The sequence below is a fragment of the Phoxinus phoxinus genome (assembly GCF_949152265.1).
Source record: "Phoxinus phoxinus genome assembly, chromosome: 15".
Lineage (NCBI taxonomy): Eukaryota > Metazoa > Chordata > Actinopteri > Cypriniformes > Leuciscidae > Phoxinus > Phoxinus phoxinus.
The window spans coordinates 23,594,853-23,619,979 of record NC_136890.1 but is presented as its reverse complement, the minus strand read 5'-3'; the positions used below and the strand labels follow the sequence as shown (position 1 = coordinate 23,619,979).

Here is a 25,127-nt window from a genome sequence, read left to right as displayed (position 1 = left end):
ATATGCCTTTAAATATACATTAAATTATCCAAATACTCTGTGCCGTCACATTTTCTTTTTCTTCTTCTTCTTCTTTTTTTTTTTTTTTACTATGGTTGGCAAATCAAATTTGCCATGGTCTAACAGCCTTCAAACCGACACATTGTGCCTCATTTTAATTATTTCGTGCGGAGAGAATCTTGTTTGGGCTGTCTCAGAATGAGTCAAATCTCACCACGGGTCCTCAGGTACACAAATACAAGTGGCAGACATGACAATATGCAGGTCTTTGACTTGATAATCATGAGAAGACAGAGAATGAGGCAAATGATGAGAGAAACAGAGTCCCCTGTGGCTGGAAATGGAAATGAGTTCATGAATCTTAAAAAAATGAGTTGATGTAGAAGAATCCAGAAAGTGTTGCAACAACTCAAAAAGATAGGTCTATTGTACAGTCTGTAGTATGAAAAACAAAACTTGACCGTTAAGGGCACTTCCTCCACCACCTACTGTACCTCACCTGAGTGTGGCTCTGTTCCAAAACATAGCGAGTTTCAATGCCAACTGCCTACATACACAGTATTAATAAAAATATGTAGGCTACATGTGTTATTATTATTATTTATATAAATAATTATGTTTATTTTATATTTATAGACCCTATTTATTATGTATAATAGAATACAAATATATAGCCTATATAGATGTGTAAGTCATTTCACTGACTAACCAAAAAGTATGTAGATATTAAAGGGTTAATTCACCCAAAAAATTTAAATTCTGTCATTGAAGGGGTCGGGGATGTCTAATGCTATTTCATGCATTCTGACTTATTTACACTGTTGAAGAGTTGGATTATCATGCTTAACATGGTCAAAGTTGAATAAATGAGTTGGGCATATGACGGAGTATTTCAGTGCCAAATACACTCTTGCAGGATTTGTATAAGTTTCGGAAAGTTTTTCAAGTATGGCTCAGTATAACGTCATTAAGGGTGGAACTCCTTGTATGGGCACTTCTCCTGGAACAGCGCGTGCACACACACGTCAACCAGAGCGAGTCGAGAGCGAGAACGTAACCGAGTTACGGAAGCCGTATGCAACGCTGTCATTCTGTTTTTAGACCACGAAATTAACAATGTCACCAGAGAAGTGTGTTTTTGGATGTGAGGGAAAGATAACCTTGTTCAGCTTTTCCAAGAACCCAACGTTAGGGCAACAGTGGATGCAGTTAGTTTTTCCGGGGCAGCAACAGAGTTGTGCAAGTGTGTTTGTTTCTTCCCGGCATTTCGGTAACAAAAGTTTTATAAACAAGTCCCAGTTCGACGTTGGATTTGCAGAACGTTTGAAACTGAAAGATGGAGCGGCGATAAAATATCCCGGTCATGAGTCGGAATTGCAGGCGGTAAGTAAGTTATAGCCTAACATTAAATGTGTTGTGTGTTGTTGGCAATCGGCGGGTAAGTGCATACTATAACGTTAAACAAAAACGAATATAATAGTGAATCAAAAGTTATCCAGGAATAATGCCATGTATTGTGCAAGACTCTTTAGCTCCGCCCACGGCACACCACAAAAGTTGTTGTATAAGAGTACATTCGTGAGTCAGCTCCATAGACAGTATATAAACTGGACACAGCGACCCCATAGGTTTCAACGGAGAGAAATGAAGTCAATTAGAAGCACTCACTTCCTGATCGCAAGGCGAACTGCGCAGGCTCAAACTGAGCTTGACGACGTAGATGTGACGTGAGCAACCTGTAGGTCTTCTAGTAGCTGTGCCGAGAGAAATCTGAATCATTCCCTTCCGAATCTCGCAGAGACGGAGAGCGTGGGTATTTGCTGTCCATGAGCTAGCAACGGGAGCAACTTTATCACTCTCTATGGGCTTCTCCCTTGACTTTATGCCTCCACGTCCTCCCGATTGCTTGCAAGCTTCTCTGCCTGTCCATACGGTAATTTTTCGACTTGTGCGACAGAGTCGCGCGGGTATGACGCAATCGTTAGCCTATTTTTACAAAAACTGCTTCTACGGGGCCATAACGTAAGATACAAGGTAATGGAGCCTTTTATACATTTTCGTGTTTCTTTAGAAATAAACAATGGACAAACGGTGTCTTTAAACGCCTCAGATGTAAAGTTATTCGCTGTCAAAGTGACGCCAAAATGAATGGGAGTCAATGGAATGCTAACAGCAGGTAGGGGTCCGCTAGCCAATGGCGGCGCCCAGGTCGGCTTCAATGTCTTTCGGAACACTGCCCCCCTGGTCAGCTCAAACTTTAGCGTCCATCTTTTCTGTCTGCATCTCACAACAGTTCCTATACGAGCGATTTATAGATTACCATTACAGAATATCCTAATTGAAGATAGTTAACTCCACATCAGCAACATAAATTCATCAACTAACCATTCAGAGACGTCATGTTGCATTCTACATGTTGTCACTTCTTCTCTCCATCGTTGTCTGACTTCATTTTAACATTAAAGGCAGAACAGTTTCTGTCATTTTAGTGTGTCTGCGTGAGGTAATCGCAGCTGCTAACACACTTGACCTCTTGAAACCTCGCCCTTTGCAGCAGCTCATTTACATTTAAAGGGCCAGGCACAAAACGGTACGTTTTTGCAAACCCTCAAAAAGGGACAACTTTAACAATCTTCATAAACATATTTGTGGGGTATTTTGTGCTAAAACTTCACACACACACACATCAGAGATTTATTTTACATCTTGTGAAAATGGCATTTTACCACCCCTTTAATTACCCGGTACTCACCCTCATTTTGTTCCAAACCCATAAGACTTTAGTACATCTTCGGAACTGTCAATGGTGCTCTGTTCCACCATTGACAGACTACGCAACTACATTTAAGCCCCAGAAAGGTAGTAAGACATTAAGTAATCCATGTGTAGGGTTGGGCATCGTTTTGATTTGAACGATTCTGATTCCGATTCCGATTCTTCCTTTCGATTTCGGTTCTTTTCGATTCTCGATTCCGATTCTTTGAGGGGCGGAGCCATTTTATTTTGATCCAAATGTTCCAATACATATAAATAAAACATCTCCAGTTAACTAGCAGAGCATTCATTTCGTTCGTTTGATAAATAAGAGACAATCTAGCACTGAAATGTGCGATCATTGGCGTGGATACAGTGTTTTGTCTTCTGGCTCGTGCACACCGCACTGTCTTCACTCAGACACGCGCTTCAATCCGTTGAGGAGACTCTCTATTCGTTCCGGTGAAATCACAAAATATAATGCACACAAACGTGTCCCTGCTTGATATACAACCACTGATGAGCATAATCGGTTTTGATGAGAGAGAAAAAAAAACTATACAAGTACAACTATATAGTTGCATAGACTGTCAATGGAGGGACAGAAAGCTCTCAGATTTCGTTAAAAAGATCTTCATTTGTGTTCCAAAGTTAAACAAATGTCTTGAGCCTGGGACACACCAGGCCGACTAGCGGTGATGAAAACCTCACTTTGGGTGCATCTGGACCAAAAAGCTGCGCTTGAACACACAGCACAGACTACAGTCAACTGCAAACTAGCATGCGCCTGCATTTAAGCAAATAAGCAATAACTGTCATATATCCGAAATCACATACTCTCTCGAGTAGGTACTTATTTTGAGTAAGTAAGTACTTCACGACCGCTAAAAAAGTATGTTCTATATGAATGTGTGTAGTATGAATGTCTGGATGTACTACATTTATTATGCTGTCATTATCATGTGACCTACCAGTGTCAGTTATGTCGCTTCACTGCCATTTAAAAATCCTCTCCTGTGGCCTCCTGGGATAGTAAAGTGTCCATGGTAAGCACACTTCAGAATCTCACCAGAAGTAGCAGGTAATCAGGGGAACTTTTGCCCACGAGCGTCTATTATGAGTCGGCCTAATGTGAATTCGGACATACTGTTTTTCACCTACTATAGTAGTATGCGATTTCCGATGCAGCCTAGCCTATCAGCAGGTATCAATAGTCTAAATTCATCATTCAAAAGGAGAAACCGAAACAAGGAGATACAAGATGTTAACATAAGCGCTTGCTAAACATTTAGAATATTTATGGTTATAACTTTCTACATTTTAAGCGGCTCATGTTGTTATGAAAAATAACAAATAACCGGCTTGATCTGTCCCGGGCTCTATGGGTTTGGAATGATATGAGAGTGAGTAAGTGACAGGTGAACAAACCACACTGCAAAAAATGCTTTTCTTACTTAGTATTTTTGTTTTGTTTCCAGTCCAAATATCTAAAAATTATTAATTCAAGAAGCATTTACTAGAGAAGTAAAATGACATAAGAAATTCTATTTTGTTTTAAGATAAAAAGAAAGTAATTTAAGTAATTTTTGCTTAAAACAAGCAAAATTATCTGCCAATGGGGTAAGCAAAAAAATCTTAATTCGAATGGAAAACAAGAAAAAAAATCTTAATTCGAATGGAAACCAAGATTTTTTTGCTTACCCCATTGGCAGATAATTTTGCTCGTTTTAAGCAAAAATTACTTAAATTACTTTCTTTTTATCTTAAAACAAAATAGAATTTCTTATGTCATTTTACTTCTCTAGTAAACGCTTCTTGGTTTAAGAATTTTTAGATATTTGGACTGGAAACAAAACAAAAATACTAACTAAGAAAGTATTTTTTGCAGTGCATTTATTACAAAATAAATAAATAAATAAACATTTTAAAAAGTTTAGTGTAATTGTAATAGGTTACTTTATTGAATATTATTGTGCAATATAATTGTTTGCTTAGTTTATATGCTGTGGATAAAATAAATTGTGAGTTTCTGCTTTTGCAGATTTTTACAAATTAGCATGTTATAAATTTCACAGTAAGACCCCTAACATTTAATCTCCGCATGTTTTTATGTTGTCAATTACTCATTGGCCACAGTCAACCATAAAATACAAACATTGAGGTTTAGTTGTGTTTTATGGTATTGATACTTTCCGATTTTAGAAGTGAACATCCTGAATTAAAGAGCCTCAACGGTAAATAAGAACAAGTGATTGGATGAAGTAAAGGCAGTCTTGTATTCAATGGTTTATTGAATCTAGAAAATGTAGAATATTGTACATTTAGCCTTCTTGTGATTTCACCTGAATCTCATATTTAGAGGATTGGAACAGTGGTGGATATCAGTGTTGTGACCGTTGGTGTGCTGCACTAAATTGTGAACTGTTCAAAGATGAAGCTTTAAAACAGTATTTTACTGACGTCAATTAGAGGAAATGTTTTTTTTAGTGTCTCAGAAAAGGGCTCTCAAATATTGCATTGATGAGCTGAAGACGTGTGTGTGTGAGTGTGTGTGTGTGTTGAGCTGAGGTAGTCTCTTGCAGGTCATGCGCTCTTCAGTTAATTGGACATTAAATCAAACTCTCTGTTGCAGCCTGTCTGTGTGGTCTTTAGTGAATCACCCTGGGCCATTGTGTGCAACCAGCTAGACATCCATCACTAAACATGAACTTTGTATATCACTGACTTAGGGAAATACGTCATATGCATATAACTCTACCGATGTCATTTAAAAAAATCTAAATAATTGATTTTGTGCATCAGGAGTTGATTGGATCGCTGTTGGGTTGCTTTGATATTTTTGGTTAATATTACTTTTCACCACCTTTATTACATCAGTGAAAAACAAGTCATTTCAGTAGAGAAAAGTTGAATTGAATTATTATGAAATATGTTTTTTCAAACAGGGTACACTATGGATATTTATTAAACAGTTTAGTTCAAGTTTTGATTTCATGTGGTCTTTTATTCATATCAAATTCAAGTTTCTGTCATAGTGACAAATGAACAAGTCACTTAATTTAAATTAACTTAAAATTGACAAAGAATGACAATCATTTAATTTAAATGTTCTCAGCATATAACTATTTATATGTTTGGCTAAACGGAGTGATTAAATAATAACCCTTTTTATGCAGCTAAAATACTGCTCATAAAAGTGGCGCAAATTCGCCTTTGGCTAAGCCACGCCCTAGAATGTATATTGACCAATCACAGCGCAGCCAAGAACGAGCTCCCACAGAGGGTCCGACACTTTTTCACGGCGCTCCATTGACTTCAACGCAGGCGGCTCATATTTTTGGTCTCGGCAGGCTATTACGTCGTCGTTTTATAAAAAATATGGTTAAACGTTGTGCCGGGGGCATTTGTAACACAGATACGCGTTTCCCAGAGAGGTTGGAGGGGGATGTCCGTTTTTCCCCCTTCCCAAAACCGAAGTTAAATACTGACAAGTGTCGTCTTTGGATTAAACTGTGTGGACGTCCTCAGTCAGCAAAACCCCTCAAGATCAACAAGCTCACTTTTGTGCTCTAAGATACATTTAGCTTTTAACCTTACTGTGAAGTTATAGTTAGACAGTTTTATGCTGGTTTAGATTTATGATTTCGGTTCTCTGCCCTAATTGTTGATACGCTAGCACACGCTGCTAATAAATACAGCTTTATACTCGCGTAGTCCGTTTGCTTTGTAAATAATAACGATTATAGAAGTGAATAGAGACCTACCCAGCTTTGCATGAACAGTGTTTCTCCTGATATTGTTAGTCACAGCCTCCGTCTCGATTAGGATATGCTGTGTTCATTTTTTGACTGTGACCAGAGAATGTCTGTGACCGTTATGCTTTTGCCTGTATTTGGATGCCTTGTTGTTGCTCGCGTTTCACCGTATGTCTTTAATAAAGCCTTCAAACGCACACTGCAGACACTTTTGCCTACTTCTATCGGACACTTTATTTGCTGCTTTATAAAAGTTTGATAAAATTTCAGCAGGAAGAGCAGTCACAGCATAAGCCATGTTGATACCAAACCAGAGCCCAGATGAAGTTGTCGGAGGTAGCAACAGTAACTAAGGGGGGCGGGGCTTAGCCAAAGGTGAATTAGCTCCTTAACGAATCTCTTGACAATCTAAGAGGACAGCTTTATTTAGGGAATTTTTAGCAATAAAGTGAAGTAAGTGTGATTCTGATTAAACTCTCCAGTTAGTTGTGGCTCAGATGGCAAAACTCAATTTGTCAAAAGGGTCAATCAAGCCGAATACCGCTTGCAATAACACTGGCAGGCTCCATTGATCCATAAGAGGAGAGCATTAGAAGCGCATTAGAGGAATGTTGTTAGAGGAGCATTGTGTTGTGTGAAGGCAGTGCTAGTATTGATATGCTCCTGTGGTGAGAAAGTGCAGCTGATGAGGAACTGGAGATTACAGTATAGATTTACACTGGAGCTTCATGTCTTCAATTAACACTCCTTCTTAATAAGGCCAATATTGCAGCGAAGCACACTGTGCTGCAGAACTACCAGAGAGGCTTGGATGCAAACCGACTTGTGCTTTTATGCTCTTGGTCTCAGTATAATTTTAGAAGCAACAACCTGGTCTCATTCCTGGTCTTTGATCTTAGACAAGACTGAAGTTGGATGATAACATTGTGCCGCTTCAAATCAGCGCAATGTCTTTAGAGGTCTGAGTGATGAATTAATGAATATACAGTATGAGGCACTCTATTGCTTCATCTTCTATGCTGAAAACTAGCATCGCTGGTCACTTATGAATGGACTCTCTTGAGTTTGATGTTGGGCTTGCTGAAATATGGACTTCACATCTATACATCCGATATTTGTATCCACTGCTATCACACACATTACTCAGAGCTTCTGTCTGGATATCACACATAACCCACACATTTCAAATGAGAGGCACAAAACACACTATCTTTTTTTTTTTTTTACCACCACTACCACTACCACTTTTTTTTTTTTTTTACTTTTCAATGATCTCAAAAAGACCTTCCCCATTTCTTTTATACAAAATGTTACTCTCTCTCACCTCATGTTTCACTTTTTCTGAAGAAACTATATATCAAGGTGTCATAGCTCAGAAAATCCGCTCGGTATCCAAACAGTCTCGGAAACAGAGTGATCTGGCATCAGTGATCTGTGATGCAGCAGTATCAGGTTTAGAACGTACAGCACTATTTTTCTATGGTGGTCTTTGTGGAGAAATATACACAGTACAGTACATTAGCAGTCCCATTCATCTATGACTAAACATCTATAATACAATATTAGCAAGTATTGCTTTCCAAAGATTTCATTTAGTCTAAATACACTTCTACTTTAAAAAGGCAATCAAAGGAGAAGGAGGCTTTCTGTCCATTAAGACTTCATCAAGTCCTGATGAGACCAGTAATATAATTATGAAACATGTTTATCATTGATTAAATTGCTGTTAAGGAGAATGTCATACATGGAGTCAATCAAAATGCTAATGATGTATAAGTGGCTGCAGTTTTTCTGGCATCACTACACCTTCCCTTCCCAACTCCACCTTTATTTAATTGATTACATCTGGGAGCTTCATGAGCTCCTTAAATGTGACAAGCAAGTCCTTTTATCAGACTCACAACACATGTTGATTTACTACATGTAAAATCAGTTACATATCATTTAAGTTATATTCAATTATTGCATATTTTTACAGTTAAAATGGAGCATTCATATACGCATTTGAAATACGTGGTATGGTTATAGAGGAAAACATTTTATCTGTGATTTGATTTACTTATTTCTAAATTGTGTGCAAAACTGAAACAAAATAGCTTTTACAATTTTTCACAATTGATCAAATAAAAATAAATCAGTAATTTTACATTTTTTTATCAAATAAATGCAGTCTTATTGACTTGCTGGGTCCAAAACTATTAAACGGTATTGTAAATGTGGTTTAATACCATACAGTCCACAGCAATGCATTTTGAAAGTAAGTCAATTATTGTTTGTATATTGTAAGAATGTGTCCAGTGAAAGCTCCTCACTCACTCCACACTGAGTGTGAAAACATTGGGCTTCCACTTCTAGATTGAATTTCTTTGAAGGTATGAACATTTCTTATTATAGACTTTACGCACAGATCAGGGGGCATGATTAATTGCGATGATTTGTTTTAAGTAATCACACTAAATTAAACCATTACATTGACAGTCCTACTAAAAATGGTAATGCCTCTGAAGTCTTTTCTGTGATCAGGTGATCTGGTGGAGGAGCTGAAAATGTACAGCCATCTGATATAGTCTTCGAGTGAGGATTCTGGGCCCTGGGCCACTGTGGTGTGTGTGAAGCTATGGTCTGTGCTGACAATTTTTGATTGCCTTAGGAAGAGACAGAGTGATGGGTCTTATAGTGCCTCTGTAAAACACCACTACACTTCAGTTTATAGCATTTTGCTCTTTCTGTTATACGCTTTATCTATTTTTTTAGAATGCCCCCCTTCCCAAAAAATATTCGCCTTTCTTCTGCGTATCCCCATCTCGCTCTGACACCAGTGTGATTAATGTTTTTCATTTGATGTCCTCCACCAAGAACCAACAAATAAAACTCCCAGCCAGAGCGTGCAAATGATCTCTCGAAAGAGCTGTAAAAGAGGAGAGATAAACAGAGAAGGTGGGAGAAACGGCAAGAGAGAGGATGAGCGAGTGTGTGTTGGGCAACATAGGACAATTCAGTAGTTGAAATCTGGCCTTTGGAAAAGAAAACATTTGCGGAGGAATGTGACGGAGGTGTTTCTCTGTGTATAGCTCTCTTCCCTAGAGAAATTCCCTCATTGCTAATCTGCAGTTATTGCGACTGCCAGAGGCACTTTCCAAATTAAAGTAGGAACTCTGGGAGCACTTTAAACCCCCCCCCAATCCCACAAAATCGTCATTTCCACTCAGCTGTAACTCTCTCCAGCCTGTTGTTACGGATAAATTATCAGTTGTTTGCTCCTTGGTCTGATTTTTTAACAGACACATATGTTCCTCAGGATAAACAAAGATAATGAAGTGTTACTGATACAGACTCGTGGGAGATGTTGATGTGATATTGTTGCAATTTAAAGGGATAGTTCACCCCCCAAAAATTATATTCTGTCATCATTTAGTCACGCTGATGCTATTCCGAATTTCTTTCTGCTGAAGCACAAGAGACGATATTTTGAATGTCTTTTTTTGTCCATTCATTGAAAGTTAATGGGGTTCAATGTTGTTTTGTTTTTTTGCAGAAAAAGTAAGTCATATAGGTTTACAACAGTATGAGCATGAATAAATAATGACATTCCTATCCCATTACAAGATCCCTTAAGATGTATTTGTTATTCTGGTCTGGTTAACCTTTCCATATTCTGTTTTAATATTTTTAATTAAGATGAAAAAACATTGTTAAAAAACCCAATAAAATAAACAGCACATCTGTGGACGCCTGAACATCACTATAAAAAATACTGTAGCAACATTTGAGGTTTTATGGATTGAACAGTAAAAAACGGATATCAATTACTGATATAATGTTAATATACCAACCTTCTGAAGTAATGCAGTCTGTTTTGTACCTTTATTATAATACACTGACAACCACCATAAAAACACAGGTGTTGGGAAAAAAAGAGATATGAGAAAAACAAGTAAAATCTCATCACAAGTAGTTTTTTCAAGCTGAGGTCAATACTATAATTTAGATGTTGTATAAATAAAAAAAAAATTAAAGGTGAGAGACAATGATGTTCAAAATCAACCCAAACAAACACCCCTTCATTGCTCCACCCCCAAAATGCATAAACATGTAATGCAAGACTGGATATCTCTTTATCATAACTGAAGTGAAGCAAAACCAATATTACTCGCGAATGGAGCAGAAACAATGCAACATTTGTCAATGCATCAATGCCCATTTCCACTCTTCAGTGCTGGAAAGCGTTTCTAATATTAACGCGGTTACTAGAGCTCTTGCCTGATCGTAACCCTTCTTTTTTTAGTCATTGTCCTCTGACCTTTTTTATTTTTTTATGTTTCTCATCCATCTCTCTTTCTACAGTCAGTCTTTCTTCAAATCTCCCTCTTGCTCACTCTCTCTCCTCCCCCTTCATGACCGTACCTGCCCCCTACTGCTGATTGTGGCTACAAGTTTGCTGTGGTGCTCGGTCCGATCCTTTCAACAGCGTTTCTCAGAAATTGCTTACTGCACCTTTAAATTTGATGTGCCACACAGGGAATTCTGGGAATGTCAGTTTTAATTTTTTTTTCACTAGTAAGTATACGATGAGATAAGGTGGGATTATTCACTTGTAATTACAGTAAAACAGAGACTGAAATATCTACATCTTTCAAATTCACAACAATGGGATGTGAAAAAGTGCAACTGGGAAGAAAACTCTGCAGGGCCTCTTTTATAGTTGATGATCTCATAATATGAACACTCATGAGGGTTGTTGAAAGGCTTATAAAAAGGCAAGTAAAAAGACTATTTAGACAATACAACATAAAGGTGACAAGGAGTAAAAGGTAGTAAGTATGATACAGACTGAACTTGTTTTGTGGAGTGACCCATGCAAAACAAGTTGGTTTTTCTATCAGAAGGTTAAACTGCAGTTTTGTAGGATGTCAAGTGTTGTTTGCTGACTGTACATCATATATACAACATATGATGAGGCATTTCATAGAGTTCACAGTCCAATAGATGTACTTATAGATAACAAGTGGCAGTTTATGTCAAGTATTTCAGATGTGCATCCGAGCATCAGAAGAAACACATCGAGAACCAGTACATAAACAATTTTCGAGCAGATGTTTATATGCAACTTCTCTTGCACATCAATGCGCAGTGCAACTTTTGAGCAGATGTTTACAGTCAGCCTTTTCATTTCTTGCAGGTTGTTACTATACTAGTACAGTGGTACTATGATTTATCCATCATACTGGTACATATAACATACTTTTTATAGTTTTGTTTTAACTCTCTAACCATCTCTAACCAAAAAAAAAAATAATGTTGTAGTTTTTTTTAAAGCACCGGCGTTGAGCTGAAATCTTAGTAATTTGTTTATATCTTGAGACTCTTACTAGAGTGATATTATTTTCTTAAGGTGACTAAACTTCTGGTTCATCATATAATTTGTGGATTTTGAGTAGGCTATTTTTATAAGAGCCTCTGACGCATTACATTGCACAGTGATTTGTTTAATCAGGATAGAACGTTATTATTATGCCTACAGTAAATCTTATGATTTCCTTTAAAAAGTAATTTAAGAAAAATGTATTCCCTTATCAATCATAAATAATCAGTTAAATCACTTTAAAACTAGATGGAGTCATATTAATTATAGGGAGACTCATTAATCTTTGTGTGGAGTCAGATTAATCCGGTCTAACACTTTATCCTTGTGCTTGGAACCAGCCGGTTTCGGAACACTGACTCCCATTCGGTTACATCAAAGAATGTTGATAGAAAAGGAGGATGTTGTATTTCTGTTTTTCGGAAATTTACTAGAAACTCTCTGGTTCAGAGACAGATTAAAATCAGTAATAATCTAGTTTTTCCAGTGATCCTAAAGGAAAATAGTCTCTTTTTGAATCTGTGGCACTAGCAGTATATATTTCCACTCATATCAGGAAGTTGAGGTGATCATCTGGCAGTTCAAAGTCTTCTGTTCAGGCTTTAGATGTTCTCCAAGTGGATTCATTCTGTTCTCACTCTGTGTGGATAAAAAATGCTGTGCTCATGCACACAAACTGCACTCAGCAGCACATCAGCCTGTCATCCTTCCATGGCAACAGCAGTGAAAGAGAGCTTAGAGTATGTGATTAAACACCGCTTCTCATGTGGATGTTTCAAACAGCACTCTACCAAACCACCACTGCCCCTGACTTCTGCATAAAGTCTGGCCCATTTAAGCTTCTTACAGCCAAGAACTACAGCCCACTTAGACCGTCTGGCTGTTGTAAGCAATGAGAAATAACCAGCTATACAGTAGTTTGCTTATTACAAGACGTTTAGGGGTCACATTTCAAACTATTTGTGTGTATAATACACATTAAGGCATGACTGTGAGGTTTACAGATAAAGAAGCAAATCTATTTTTGTTTTCTCGGTGGCACAGCAAGAGAGAAGTGCAGCCTAATAGGCTATTGAAGTAATGATGCATAAACATTGAACTTGCAGTTCAGTAGTCATATTTTATGTTGATGCAGTAGCTGCTCTGACTGATTTCAAAAAGAATTCATTCAGTGAAAGATTAATCAGAATGATTTAGATTGGTTCTTTTTAAACTAATAATTACACTCTAAAACAATTAAAAAATTTTTTTTAACAGGTCACCTGAATTACTTTTTAGAGTAAAGAACTGACAGTATCGTCATTTTTTTTCTGAATCAGACAACCGGTCAGAATTTTGGAATCCTGGAATTCATTTTGGAATAATTATCAATTATTATTGGTGCTGCATTGTTAATAAAGGTTCTTATTATAAGTGTTTTGAAATCTTTTGTAACATTATAAATGTCTTTACTGTCACTTTTGATCAATTTAAAGCATCCTTTCTTAATATATATATATTTTTACTTACCCCAAACTTCAATCAATCAATCAATCAATCAATCAATCAATCAATCAATCAATCAATCAATCAATCAATCAATCAATCAATCAATCAATCAATCAATCAATCAATCAATCAAATCAGAAGGATTTCTGAAGGATCACATGACACTGGAGACTGCACCAAATCATTATATTAGAATGGTTTCTGAAGGATGTGACTGTAAAGACTAAATTTCAGCTTTACTATCCCAGGAATAAATTATATTTAGAAATATATTAAAATAGTACTAATGATAATATTTCACAATATTACTGTTTTTACTGTATTTTTAATCAACTAAATGCTACTAAATACTCCATAAGACATGAGACTTCTCTCAAAAACATAAAAAATTGTAATTATTCCTAACTTTGGGCCAGTAGTGTATGTGTAATACTCTTGTGTGGTGCATCATTTACATCAAGTTCTGCCCACCAAGGAACTTCTTTATTGATTATAAGAACTCATATTTTTTCACATTTCTGTCATGGCATGAGCACACCACCATTTTCCCAATTTGCACGACCCACTTATTCCCACAGTAGGAAAATGGCTGTATTAGACGGTCTGTGAACAGCCCAATGGCGGTCTGTGGGTGGTCTGTGGGCTTGCTGAGACTACAACCTACAAGACACATCCTAAATATATTACCACACAATGACTAGAACACACATTTCCCAAACACATTACCATACTTAAGTGTATTTGGACATGATTAAAATGAGTCACAAACACCATTTATAACTAACATATAATTTTGTGCAAACATTACAACATTTAACACTCATTCATAGAATTTAGGAACTGTTATAACAGGGCAGTTATTGATGAGTTTGATGCATTTTTGGTTTAGAAAACCCTGGGGCATTTAGTAAAAGTAGATCCCTAATCAGGGAAGTGCTGGCAAGAGAAGCCGGTTTTATTTGAACAAGACGTGAACCAATACATAGAGCACATTATAAATCAGCGGCATCAGTCAGCATGCACTCTGAGGCCAATCCATCACCTCAATGACACTTGAACCCATAAGTATAACACTTTGGAATCCAAGGGCGCTGTTCTCAGATCAGTTTCCTATCACTTTATTCTTTAGAAAATGAGCTGATCTCATATCAGCAAAGTTATTGAAAGAAATTCAAACAAATGACTGGCATATAGACTGCAGTCAACTATTCACTTCATGCCAGTATTTTATGAAGCCTTGGTGCCTCTCAGGAACTGAGGATTCTGACTTAATCAGCTATTATGTATCATGTTTTGCTTGAGCTCAGTGGAGAATATTTGAAGGCGGGTACAAAGAAACTCGTATGAGTCAAAGAAAATCTTTTTCTAAGCTCGTTCTCAGTAAGCACAGCGAAACAGCTTTATGACCAGCAGGAGTACCGCAGTGTAGTTTCTAATAAATACAGCCCTTAGGAGTTTTGTGCATATTTAACATTCAACTAATTAAAGCCCTTCAAAGATGTATGAAACGGCATGAAGCAAACCAAGTTTTAGAATTTAAAGTCACAGTTTTATAAGAAAAACACCTTTAGGTGTTTTTAAGCTTGGTTAGAAATTTAGATAATGTAGTGCGAGATTCATATGAGGCAGGGTTTTGCCAATATAACTTGACTAAATGTCAATGTTTTGCCTCAACAAATTTCAGTTACATTAAAAGGCAGTTTGGTAATTGAGTCAGGCACTCACAGAAAACTGATGATGTAGAAAAAAATTGACATTTCCATTGCGGGACCTCCTAAGGGATCTCTCCCTCTTTCTCTGCCAATGGAATTGGGTTGTGTCGGAGTGCATTGCTAAGACAGGCACATGTTTTGTTAGATAATTTAATGAAGGTAAAGCTTTTTGTATGTGGAGCTAATCAGTCCTCCTGATATATGAGAGCCAACAGAAAACGCACATATATTAAATCCAAATGATGTGGTTGATTGGTGGCCATCACTGCTAAAAAAATGTTGACCTTAGTTTATTACTCGCACAAAGCAGTTGGTAAAGCTGGTAGGTCAGCATGGTATTTGTAATGAAGATGCTGTAGTTGACATGGATGTCAAGATATTTAAAGGGATAGTTTATACTACAATTCTCTTATTTACTCAATCTCATGTCATTTCGAATTCATAGAACCCATTTGTTTTCCCTTTTTTCTCTTTGTGCAAGAAACATACCAAAAATGAACTGAATGAATCAATGAATTATGAGTTGAATTGGTTGATACCATTACACTTCCCAATACTTGAAATTGAGAACTTGCCTTCTTTTCTAAAAATCACATACTCCGTAACTATCAGATCCACAGCCCATAGCATATCCAAACTAAACGTGATCTTTTTGGGAAAACACCAAAGGTGGGAAGAGGTGTGGGGGGACGGTCATGGATACTGAATTAGTTTATATTCATTGCTGTAGTCCGCAGGTCAAACTGATAGGCTCGACTAAATCATTCCCGAAAAGCTATAAAAAATGTCACAACAGAGATTTAAGGCACTCTTAGCATGAACTTTCCCTTTAATTCTCGATCACTCTGTCTTTCATTCTCATTCTTTTTCCATACCACCCCGCCCGACTCATTTTCACTCTTTCTCTAACCCCATCCTTTCTGAGGTTGACATTTAGAAAGGAGCCTGTCAGTGTGTGCGTGTGAGTGAAGGAAAGAGAGTGATCATCTCTGCATTATAACTTTAGCCATACACCTTATTCACCCAGCTCCTGTCAGAGAGAGAGAGAGAGAGAGAGAGAGAGAGAGAGAGAGAGAGAGAGAGAGAGAGAGAGAGAGAGAGAGAGAGAGAGAGAGAGAGAGAGAGAGAGAGAGAGAGAGAGAGAGAGATGTGGGCCGCTCACAGTTAAACATCAGCTGCTTTAAACAGCATTTATCTGAGACTCTGAGGGATTTTCATCTGAATGGTGTCCTGAACACAATCTCATTGGCATTTCTGCATTCATCTTGTCTCCTTTGATACTTTCATGCTTTTAAAACAATACTGCTCACCGCATATGGTGTAGTCACTGAGCTATAAATTTAATAAATTGCTGTTTTGACATAAACCAGCATCACATTTCCTCTTCTTATATGACGTGTGTGCAGCGGCCTTTCAGTGAGCCTAAAGAAACTTCATTTAGAATTGTGTGTTTAAAAGATTATCCAGTCAACCTTGATCCTACTTCATCCTTATTAACTCACAGTAGCTGAGTGTGCCAAGATTGTGAACACTGAATAATGTTTTAGGTCTCAGCATAGAAAGAATTTAAAATGGTCTCTTCAGCCTGGAGAGGAAATTGTGAGTTATTATTAATTTTTTTTTTCTTCAATGATTGAATATAGTAATTAATCACAGGAAGAGCAGAAACAATGGGAATAAGAATAGCCTATACTTCAAAATAAGAGTCCTTATACACAAGAGGAGCACAAGAATCATAACACATATACTGTTACAGAAGCGGAGAATCTCCATCTTATTGAATATTGACTATAGGCCTTAGCATGCTGGTGGATATTTTAAGTTTAACGGACACAATTTTAATATGAAATTGTTCAGAACCCCAAACTACTCAGACTTGAAATAAAAAAAACATTATCATATTGCTTGTCAAATGCTTAAATATATCAGATTCTTTACTGCCAAGAAATCTGTATAAGTCTGAGATATGTATATGCATATATGCATGAGCATAGTGTCAGGATACGTTGAAAATGTTTTGAACCTTCAGGAGCTTTTTGCATTCTACTTCTCTCTATTGAGAGATACAGCTTGATAAGCTGCAAGATACTGCAATGCCCAAAGCATCAGCTATTTACTAATATAAAGGAAACACAGTTAGAGCGGCTTGATTTTTGCGATTAGATTATCTATTTATGCTATTGAAAAGTGCACAAAGTAATTTTTTCAGGGGTAAGGTCCTTGCACACCGAGTTTGAAATTTCCGCATGCCTATTTTCCTATTCGTCGTTCGGTGGCTTTGAATTGTCAAAACACATCTCAAAATGCGTGCTACGGATGTGAAAACACAGAAAATCAAACCAGATCCGAATTTTTTTATGACGGACGAAAGTTTCGGAGGCAGTGTGAAAACGTTATTGACAACGGGAGGTTGTATTTATTTTTAACGTGCAAATATTTCGGACGAGAATTTCTGACACTTCGTTTTGATGGTCAACTTTAGACATGAGCTATGAATAACATATACCATAATATAATATACCTATGAGTCAACTACATGTCAACTAACTCTCATTAAAGTATTAGAAGATTGAAGACTGTAAGTAGACTTTTAGGTTAGGATTAGGTGTTAGGGTAGTACCGGTTTAAGTAGTTATAATAAGTTGACACGTTGCAAAGATACATATAGTCACAGTCAGTAGTAAAATGTCTGTTGAGGGAGCATCAAAATAAAGCTTTAGCAGATATTAAGCAGCAGACAGTCTACTAATACTCTAATGAGAGTTTGTTGACATAGTTGCAAAGTTACTTATAGTTTGTAAAATGTCTGAAGTGGGCCATTGAAATAAAGTGAAAGCTTTTTCAGCTTTTGGTAAATGTTTTTTTTTTTTAAAGTCCACAAATCTCTCGCTTCCAACACCTTCTATAACAAAACACACGTTGAGGTGCAAGGGCTGAAAGGGACAGAGGTAGACTTGGGGTCATTTGGAAAAGGGCTAGTGTTTTCACACTCAGATCTCATAAAGTGTCAGGACAGGAAAAAGACTCAGGTCTCACTGTGACAGCCTGCATAGAGCCCAAAGAAAGAGCAACCGCTGCCGGCATGTTAAACCTGACCACGGGGGTCACTTAAGGGGTAAAGAAGTACTGCTATACCACCCATTAACCTCACCAATATGAGCACATGCTGGGAACATGAGTTCAGGGATAACACAGATGTCACTCATTGCCTCTCTCTTATTCTTTAATGCATCCATTCTGTCTTTGTCTTTAGTGATAAAAAGGTCACTAATGTTCTATTAAAATACACAAATACACCCAATAACCGAGTGCGATTACCGATCTCACCGAAGGCACTCAAATGAACACTTTTATTGTTTATATACATCAGGAATCCTCTTGTTATTGCTCTCAGTGTATTTTGAGTTCTTCAGCACACACTTCAGTTTCATTTTTGAGGTGATAAAGGACAAGTGAGCTGTCAGATGGAATAGAAGAAGAGAGGATGTGACAAGACACAGGGTTAATGGGTGTTTCCCTTGTAGCTGAATTAAAATAGATGCACAGATTTCTTCCTTCTCTGTTTGCATGCTATAGTCACTGGCTTGAGTCCATAAAACTCACATATACAGGCTGGTATATCAGCTCCTGTCAATCATTTGCAGTGACGCATAGGGAGTTTTAGATGCAAATATCACATTTTTACCTTTGAACTCAAATAAATCACATTGAATATGCATGTTATTCTATTAGAGATTAGAAAGCTTTAAAAGTTGACTCATTATTTTAATGAGATTAAAATTATGATAAAATAAAATAATGATGTGTATCTATTTTTCAGGTTAAAGAGTTTAAATATCGGCTGTGCAAATATCTGCTGTGCTTAGGGCTAAAGAAATCACAGTAAGAAACTAAGAATATAATATAATTAAATAATTGTCCCTGATAAATTAAAGTATGATGTTTAATTGCAGTAGTTAGCGGCCCATTACAGACAACAACACTCCTATTTGCTGTTGCTTTGTCATGGTAGTGACAACAATAAAACATTTAACTAGATTAAAAAAACAAACAAAACAAAAAAAACATATGGTGACAGTAAGTATCAGTTACTATGGGCTTGGGCTTTAAAATTACAGAATAAATATTGCAAAATTCCCCTGACTAAATTTAGTTTGATTTACTGTATGCTTAGAAAAAAAAGTGGGGAACACGATATCTTAAATATTACAATATCTACGATATTACAAGAAACATCTAAAAACAAGTGTTCATATCTTGTGCAATATTTCTGCTTTTGTAAATGTATCTTGTTGTGAGGATGTCTAAATACTTTTACTGGGAATTAAGACATACTATGTAAGAAACTGTATTTGCTGTGTTAGTCAAGCTTTGGGACTTGCATAAGAGCTGTTTTGCAAACGATAAAACAACAGCTACCTGCACCTGTTCATGTACACTTGCATTTTCTGAGTGTTTTAATGGGATCTGCTTTCAGCTGCTTTCAAAGACTTTCAGAAAACCTCTTCATGAGCATTATGAAATGGATGCATCGGCTACATGCTGACATCACAAAAAACAGCTATTAATTTACAATTTAAAATAACTGTTTGCCATTTTGATATATTTAAAAAATATATTCCTGTGATGGGAATTTATTCAAGGGGCAATTTGTCACATTTGTTTAATGTGTTACAGTTTCTTTCTGTTGAGCAAAAACAGAAAAAAACATTAACTTTTATATTTTTGTCATGTGTTCATTTTTGTTTACTCTCTCACAATTGTTTTGATTTAGCTGAAAAGCCTGAATGCTATTCAATTGTAGTTTTCTAATTGTAACTCTTTTCATCTGTATTTGACTAACAGTGACTAACAGTGTTATTTTAGTATCATTAGTATAATATTTTATTTTATGCTACAGCTTCGCGTCGTGACCGCATTACCACCTCGGGTGTGCATTATTTTTCTAATAATTCAACGGCCTGTCGTCAATTATTCCTTACTTATTTTATTTTTTTGTTATTTTAGTACATCAAGTTAAACTAAATGAAGATGTGAAATGTTGCTTTGGCAAATAGATCAAATAAACACATAGTCCAGTCAGGAAACTCTAGGTGGCACAAGGTTGATCAAAATGTCATCATCTAACATGGCTTGAGCTGATTGGATTCTGCTGATTCTGCAGCTAATGAGTTTGCTGCTTCATTTTTTTAATTGTTTGGTTCTTTGTTTGCTGTAAGCAGTTTTGCAGAAACCCTCCGCCTCCCCCAGCTCCACCTATATAGCTAGGGGTATAGAAAGTCAGTAGAAAGTCTCTGTACTTGCTCTGCAGCAGAAGTAGCAGATCTATTCCGCCAAGACCAAATACATTAACATTGTCATATCCATCACCAGGACTTGACATTAACACCCGCAAAAATGCGGGTGGATTTCAGCAGTGGCGTGTAAAGCAGTCAAACCAAACACTCAAACCAAACACCAAACCAAACACTCAGAGAGTTATGACTGAAGTTTGTTTTTGTTATATTTTATTTTATTTCAGTTTAGTACAGGAATTTTATGGTTAACTAAAATAACCCTGGTAACTTGGCATAGTATATAAAGTGTCACCTATACCCATTGATCAGACAGTTAGTGATTGAGGCCAGGCAGAATGGCTCTTGGTCTACTCATATCCCCCCCCCCCCCCCCCCCAAAGACTTTGCTGACCCGAATGTACCCTGTAATCTACTTCCTTCTGTTTTTTTTTTCAAATGCATTTCTTCGCTTTCAGTATTATGCCTGTTTCCATAGCAATGACTTTTTCTTCACTTCAGCTTTCAGACCCTTCCCAGGTGAGATCTGTGCTACACTCTAGACTCCAGAGGCCTTGTCAGGAATCTTAATCAATGACAACATCAGATGTCGGGCAAATCTGAGGTCCGCCTCCACAGCTTGGAGATGAGATTATTGAAATTGCCTGGGTGAAGATCCCCACTTAAAAAAAACAGCAGAAGGTGGTCCATAATATGTGTCCATATCAGCGTCTGCATGTTTATGAGTTCTCAGATCCACGTGTACATCAAACATACACCCGACGTGATGTGTGCTGATAGAAATGCAAATATTTAAAAGTCAATATTCAGCTGCACTGTGTATGTGCGTACCAAAGTGTGCATCGCTAGATGACAGTGTGTGTCGGGGGGGAGTGGTAATACGTCATGTCTTGCCCTTCAGAGTATAGATGAGCAGAGAATTAATGCACAAGGCCAGGACTCACACCTCCTCATTTGGCTCCTCTATCTCGCTCACTCTGTCCCAGTAGTTCTGTTTTATTATTTGTCCCTCTCATGCACTGTCTATCACCTGTGATTCTTCCCATCATCCTCTTATAGAAGTCTCTTACTGCCTGAACGAGAGCTCTGTGCATCAAATACCAGTTGAATGCTCTGGGTTATTTTGTCTTGAGGGTAAGGCCCATGGTGGGGCTTATTGCTGGCCTGTTACTCTTAAGAGGTTTCTAAGATAAGTGGCTGTTGAACTGAAAGCCTCACTAGTTGCAGAATGACTGATGTAAAATGAGCTTTCTAAAGCAGCTGAGACTCTCAAACATTTCAAACAAATCTAATTTTCACTCTGTATTCTTCACCATAAACACCTGTAATAGAAAATGGATTCTCTGATGTATACTAAATAATACCATCTGTTTCCCAAGTACCTACTCAAGACTGCTCTACTGGTGTGCATACTGATCTTTTTTCATGTTTGAATCTCCCTTTATAAATTCAAGGAATTGTGGCTGTTGAAAAAAAGTGTTTCTGAAAGGTTATAGACCTATTAAAGGGATAGTTCACTTAAAAATGAAAATTAAATCATTATTTACTTTCTTGTTGTTGACTTTCTTTCTTTCTTTCTTTCTTTAGTGGAACACAAGATATTTAGAATAAGAACAAGATGTTTTTGTAAAAAAATCAATAAAATTGTTCACGACAAGAGTTAATAATTCTTCAAAATATCTTCTTTTGTGTTCCACAGAAGAAAGAATGCCATACAGGTTTGGAACGATGTAAGGGTGAGGGAATAATGACTTAATTTAAATGTTTGTGTGAATTCTCACTTCTCACTCAAAAAAAGAAGAATACTTAATTAGGTAACACTTTATTTTGATGGTCCCTTTTGAACATTCTGTGTTGACTATAAGTAACTTTTTGACTCTCATTAGAGTATTAGTGGACTGTCTGCTTGATATCTGCTTTATTTTGATGCTCCCCAACAGACATTCTACTGACTATAAGTAACTTTGCAACTACTTGTCGATGTCAACTTATTCTAACCCTAAACCTAGTCTACTAATACTCTACTAACACTCTAATGAGAGTTAGCAGACATGTAGGTGCAACGTTACTTATAGTCAATATAGAATGTGTTAAAGGGTTAAAGTGAAACCCTTAAAGGGATAGTTCACTTTGAAATTAAATTTTGGTATGTTTTAGTATGTTTTATACCTGAAGTGCATCCAAGATGTAGGTGTCTTTGTCTCCGCAGTAGTTTCAATTTTGATATTTTTAGGTCAAACCGTTCGTGTCTGTCAGTCATATAATGCTGGTATATAGGAACTGTTTTCAAAAGCATGCAGAGATGTCTCTAATAGCATGCAGAGAAAAGTCCAAATTAAAAAAATTCTAACTCTATTTTAGTTTAAAGGGCACCTATTATGACATTTAAAATGTTCCTAATGTTGTTTAGGGAGTCCCCAACAACAGTTTTATGTGCATGCAATGTCAAAAAACACTTTTGTTTTCGTATAATATGCATTTATTTTTACCTGATTTGCTCACCGACTCCCAAATGATTCGTTCAACGACTCATTTTTCCAAACCCCTCCTTTGCGCGACGCTAATCTGCGTTGATTGGTCAGATGACCCAGCAGTGTTTACAGAGATAATACTTATTGTTTAACACGGAGTACAATGATGCTTTTATCAATTAAATCGTGTTATAATAATGATTATAGTCCACTGCTTTGTAGTTTGTAGTAAAAAACTAAAAATAAGATAAAGAGTTTAATGTTATGTTAGCGAGCATAGCCCAGAGTTCATATTGTAAAAGCACAATCAGTCTTTGTTTGCGTTAGCCCGATGCATAAACATAATGTTTAAAAAAAAAAAAAAAATGCAGTTACGTTACTACGAGGTATTACTCTATTCTTTAAGACAACTCCGAAAACAACGACAAACACTTCATATCTCAATACAATTGTCATTGAAGACCTAGAAGCTAAACGGTGCTTACACAACAAACAAAATAATTATTAAGCATGCTACATAAAACATAAAAGCAACAATTATTAATAACACTTACAGGTTGTGATACGGAGGAGGAAGCTGATGCAAATACACTTAGAAATGAACCTTCCTTCAATATCACCCGGCTCGCGAATCCAAGTTTGATTGCATTTAAAAAGCAATCGTCTTCAAAATGGCACGAACAAAGCACAAGGCTCGGACTATACTTCTGTGGTATAGTTGTATATATGAATTGTAGCCACTTAGTCTTCAAATGCTCCAGTGAAAAAAGTTGGCTTTTGAGTCGCACTTCACAACACAGCGTCTCGTCGCCTTGGCCTTGGAGCGCAATAAGTGGGCGTATCGTATTCAAATAACTTGACAAGTTGACGTCATCTAGTCAGAGAAAAAGCTTCGGTCTTCTAACGATTCATAAAAATGACTCTGAGTCGACTCTTACTTTTGAAAGACAATAACTTTATATATGGTGCACTTTCATATTTCAAACTTTGCAGGATGTTTTTGTTCACTTAGATCTATGTTACACACTACATGAAAGGTAAATTTCAAAATTCCATAATAGGTGCCCTTTAATGAAATATAGGGCCACTTAAAGGATAATTCCGGTATTTAACACCTTGAGTCTATATTGTAGTTTGTTTTGGATGAACAAGAGTGGTGGACAAAATTTTTTTGACAATGGTTCCTCTCTCGAGTTTTTGACTATAAAAGAATTGGCCATGGACCCTTTTAACATTGGAGTCAATGGCCATGTCCGAAAATGTCATTAAAACTGCCAATAATGTTCGTTTACAAAACTGTTAAACTCACCGAGTGGTTAGTGGTGTTCGTTGATGATTATAAACAATATATCGTCGCAATATATGATTCCAATCTGTTTATTTTGCTATAGTAGAACTATTTTTTCAGACACTTCACAACCGTGTAACTTCCGCTCAATATTTGAATCTGAAGCGTTAGCACACTCCCGACCACTTGATGGCGATAACTGATGTTTATGTCTCGCGGGACACTCAGTCACAGTCGAGTTCAACTTCATATTGCACTGGTCAGTGGTCACGTCTTTCAATATTTTCACGGTTTTGTTTGTTTATTTCGCTTACTCTCCCGGAGCACAGTTGCTCTGCTCGCTAGCCTTATGAGAAACGGAAGCGAGCAAAAAGACTACATCGACCAAATGTAAACAGCCCCCTTTCCGTTTCCGGTAGCACATTTATATTAACGAGCACTCAGTCCTTCAACAGAATTCAATGGGATTTTACAAAATGACGAATAAACTGTACAGAAATACAGAAACTGTATTTCGCAACACTTTTTGTTTCTGGAACATCAACTAACATCACTAATCACTTGGTGAGTTGCACAGTTTTGAAAACTAATGTTAAAGGTTGTTTTAATGACATTTTCGGACATGGCCATTGACTCCAATGTTAAATGGGTCCATGGCCAATTCTATTATAGTCAAAAAATCGAGAGAGGAACCATTGTCAAAAAAATGTTGTCCACCACTCTTGTTCATCCAAAACAAACTACAATATAGACTCAAGGTGTTAAATACCGGAATTATCCTTTAAGTGTACTTAAAGAGAGTAAAGGTTCATGACTATAATAACACACTTAAAATGAAAAGTATTATTTCAAAGTATATTTTAAAGCATTGCTTTAATCTTTTGACATGCTTTAAAGAAGCATACTGACTGATATGTTGACTATCATACTAAAGCACATGTAAAGTATTGATTATAATTTCAACTGTAGTCTCATTTAAAAATATAACATGTAAAGTTCATAC

The 25,127-nt window shown here is 36.8% G+C and overlaps 1 protein-coding gene across 1 annotated transcript in view; it reads left to right on the top strand.

The window, feature by feature from the left end:
• The first annotated feature begins 985 nt into the window (after positions 1-985).
• ajap1 (adherens junctions associated protein 1) overlaps positions 986-25,127 on the top strand; it is a 90,476-nt gene continuing 66,334 nt past the window's right edge. Inside the window, exon 1 of the mRNA XM_079637639.1 lies at positions 986-1,383. Within this exon, the coding sequence (XP_079493765.1) occupies positions 1,364-1,383 (20 nt within the window). The 5' untranslated portion in view covers positions 986-1,363. The remainder of the gene's footprint in view (positions 1,384-25,127) is intronic.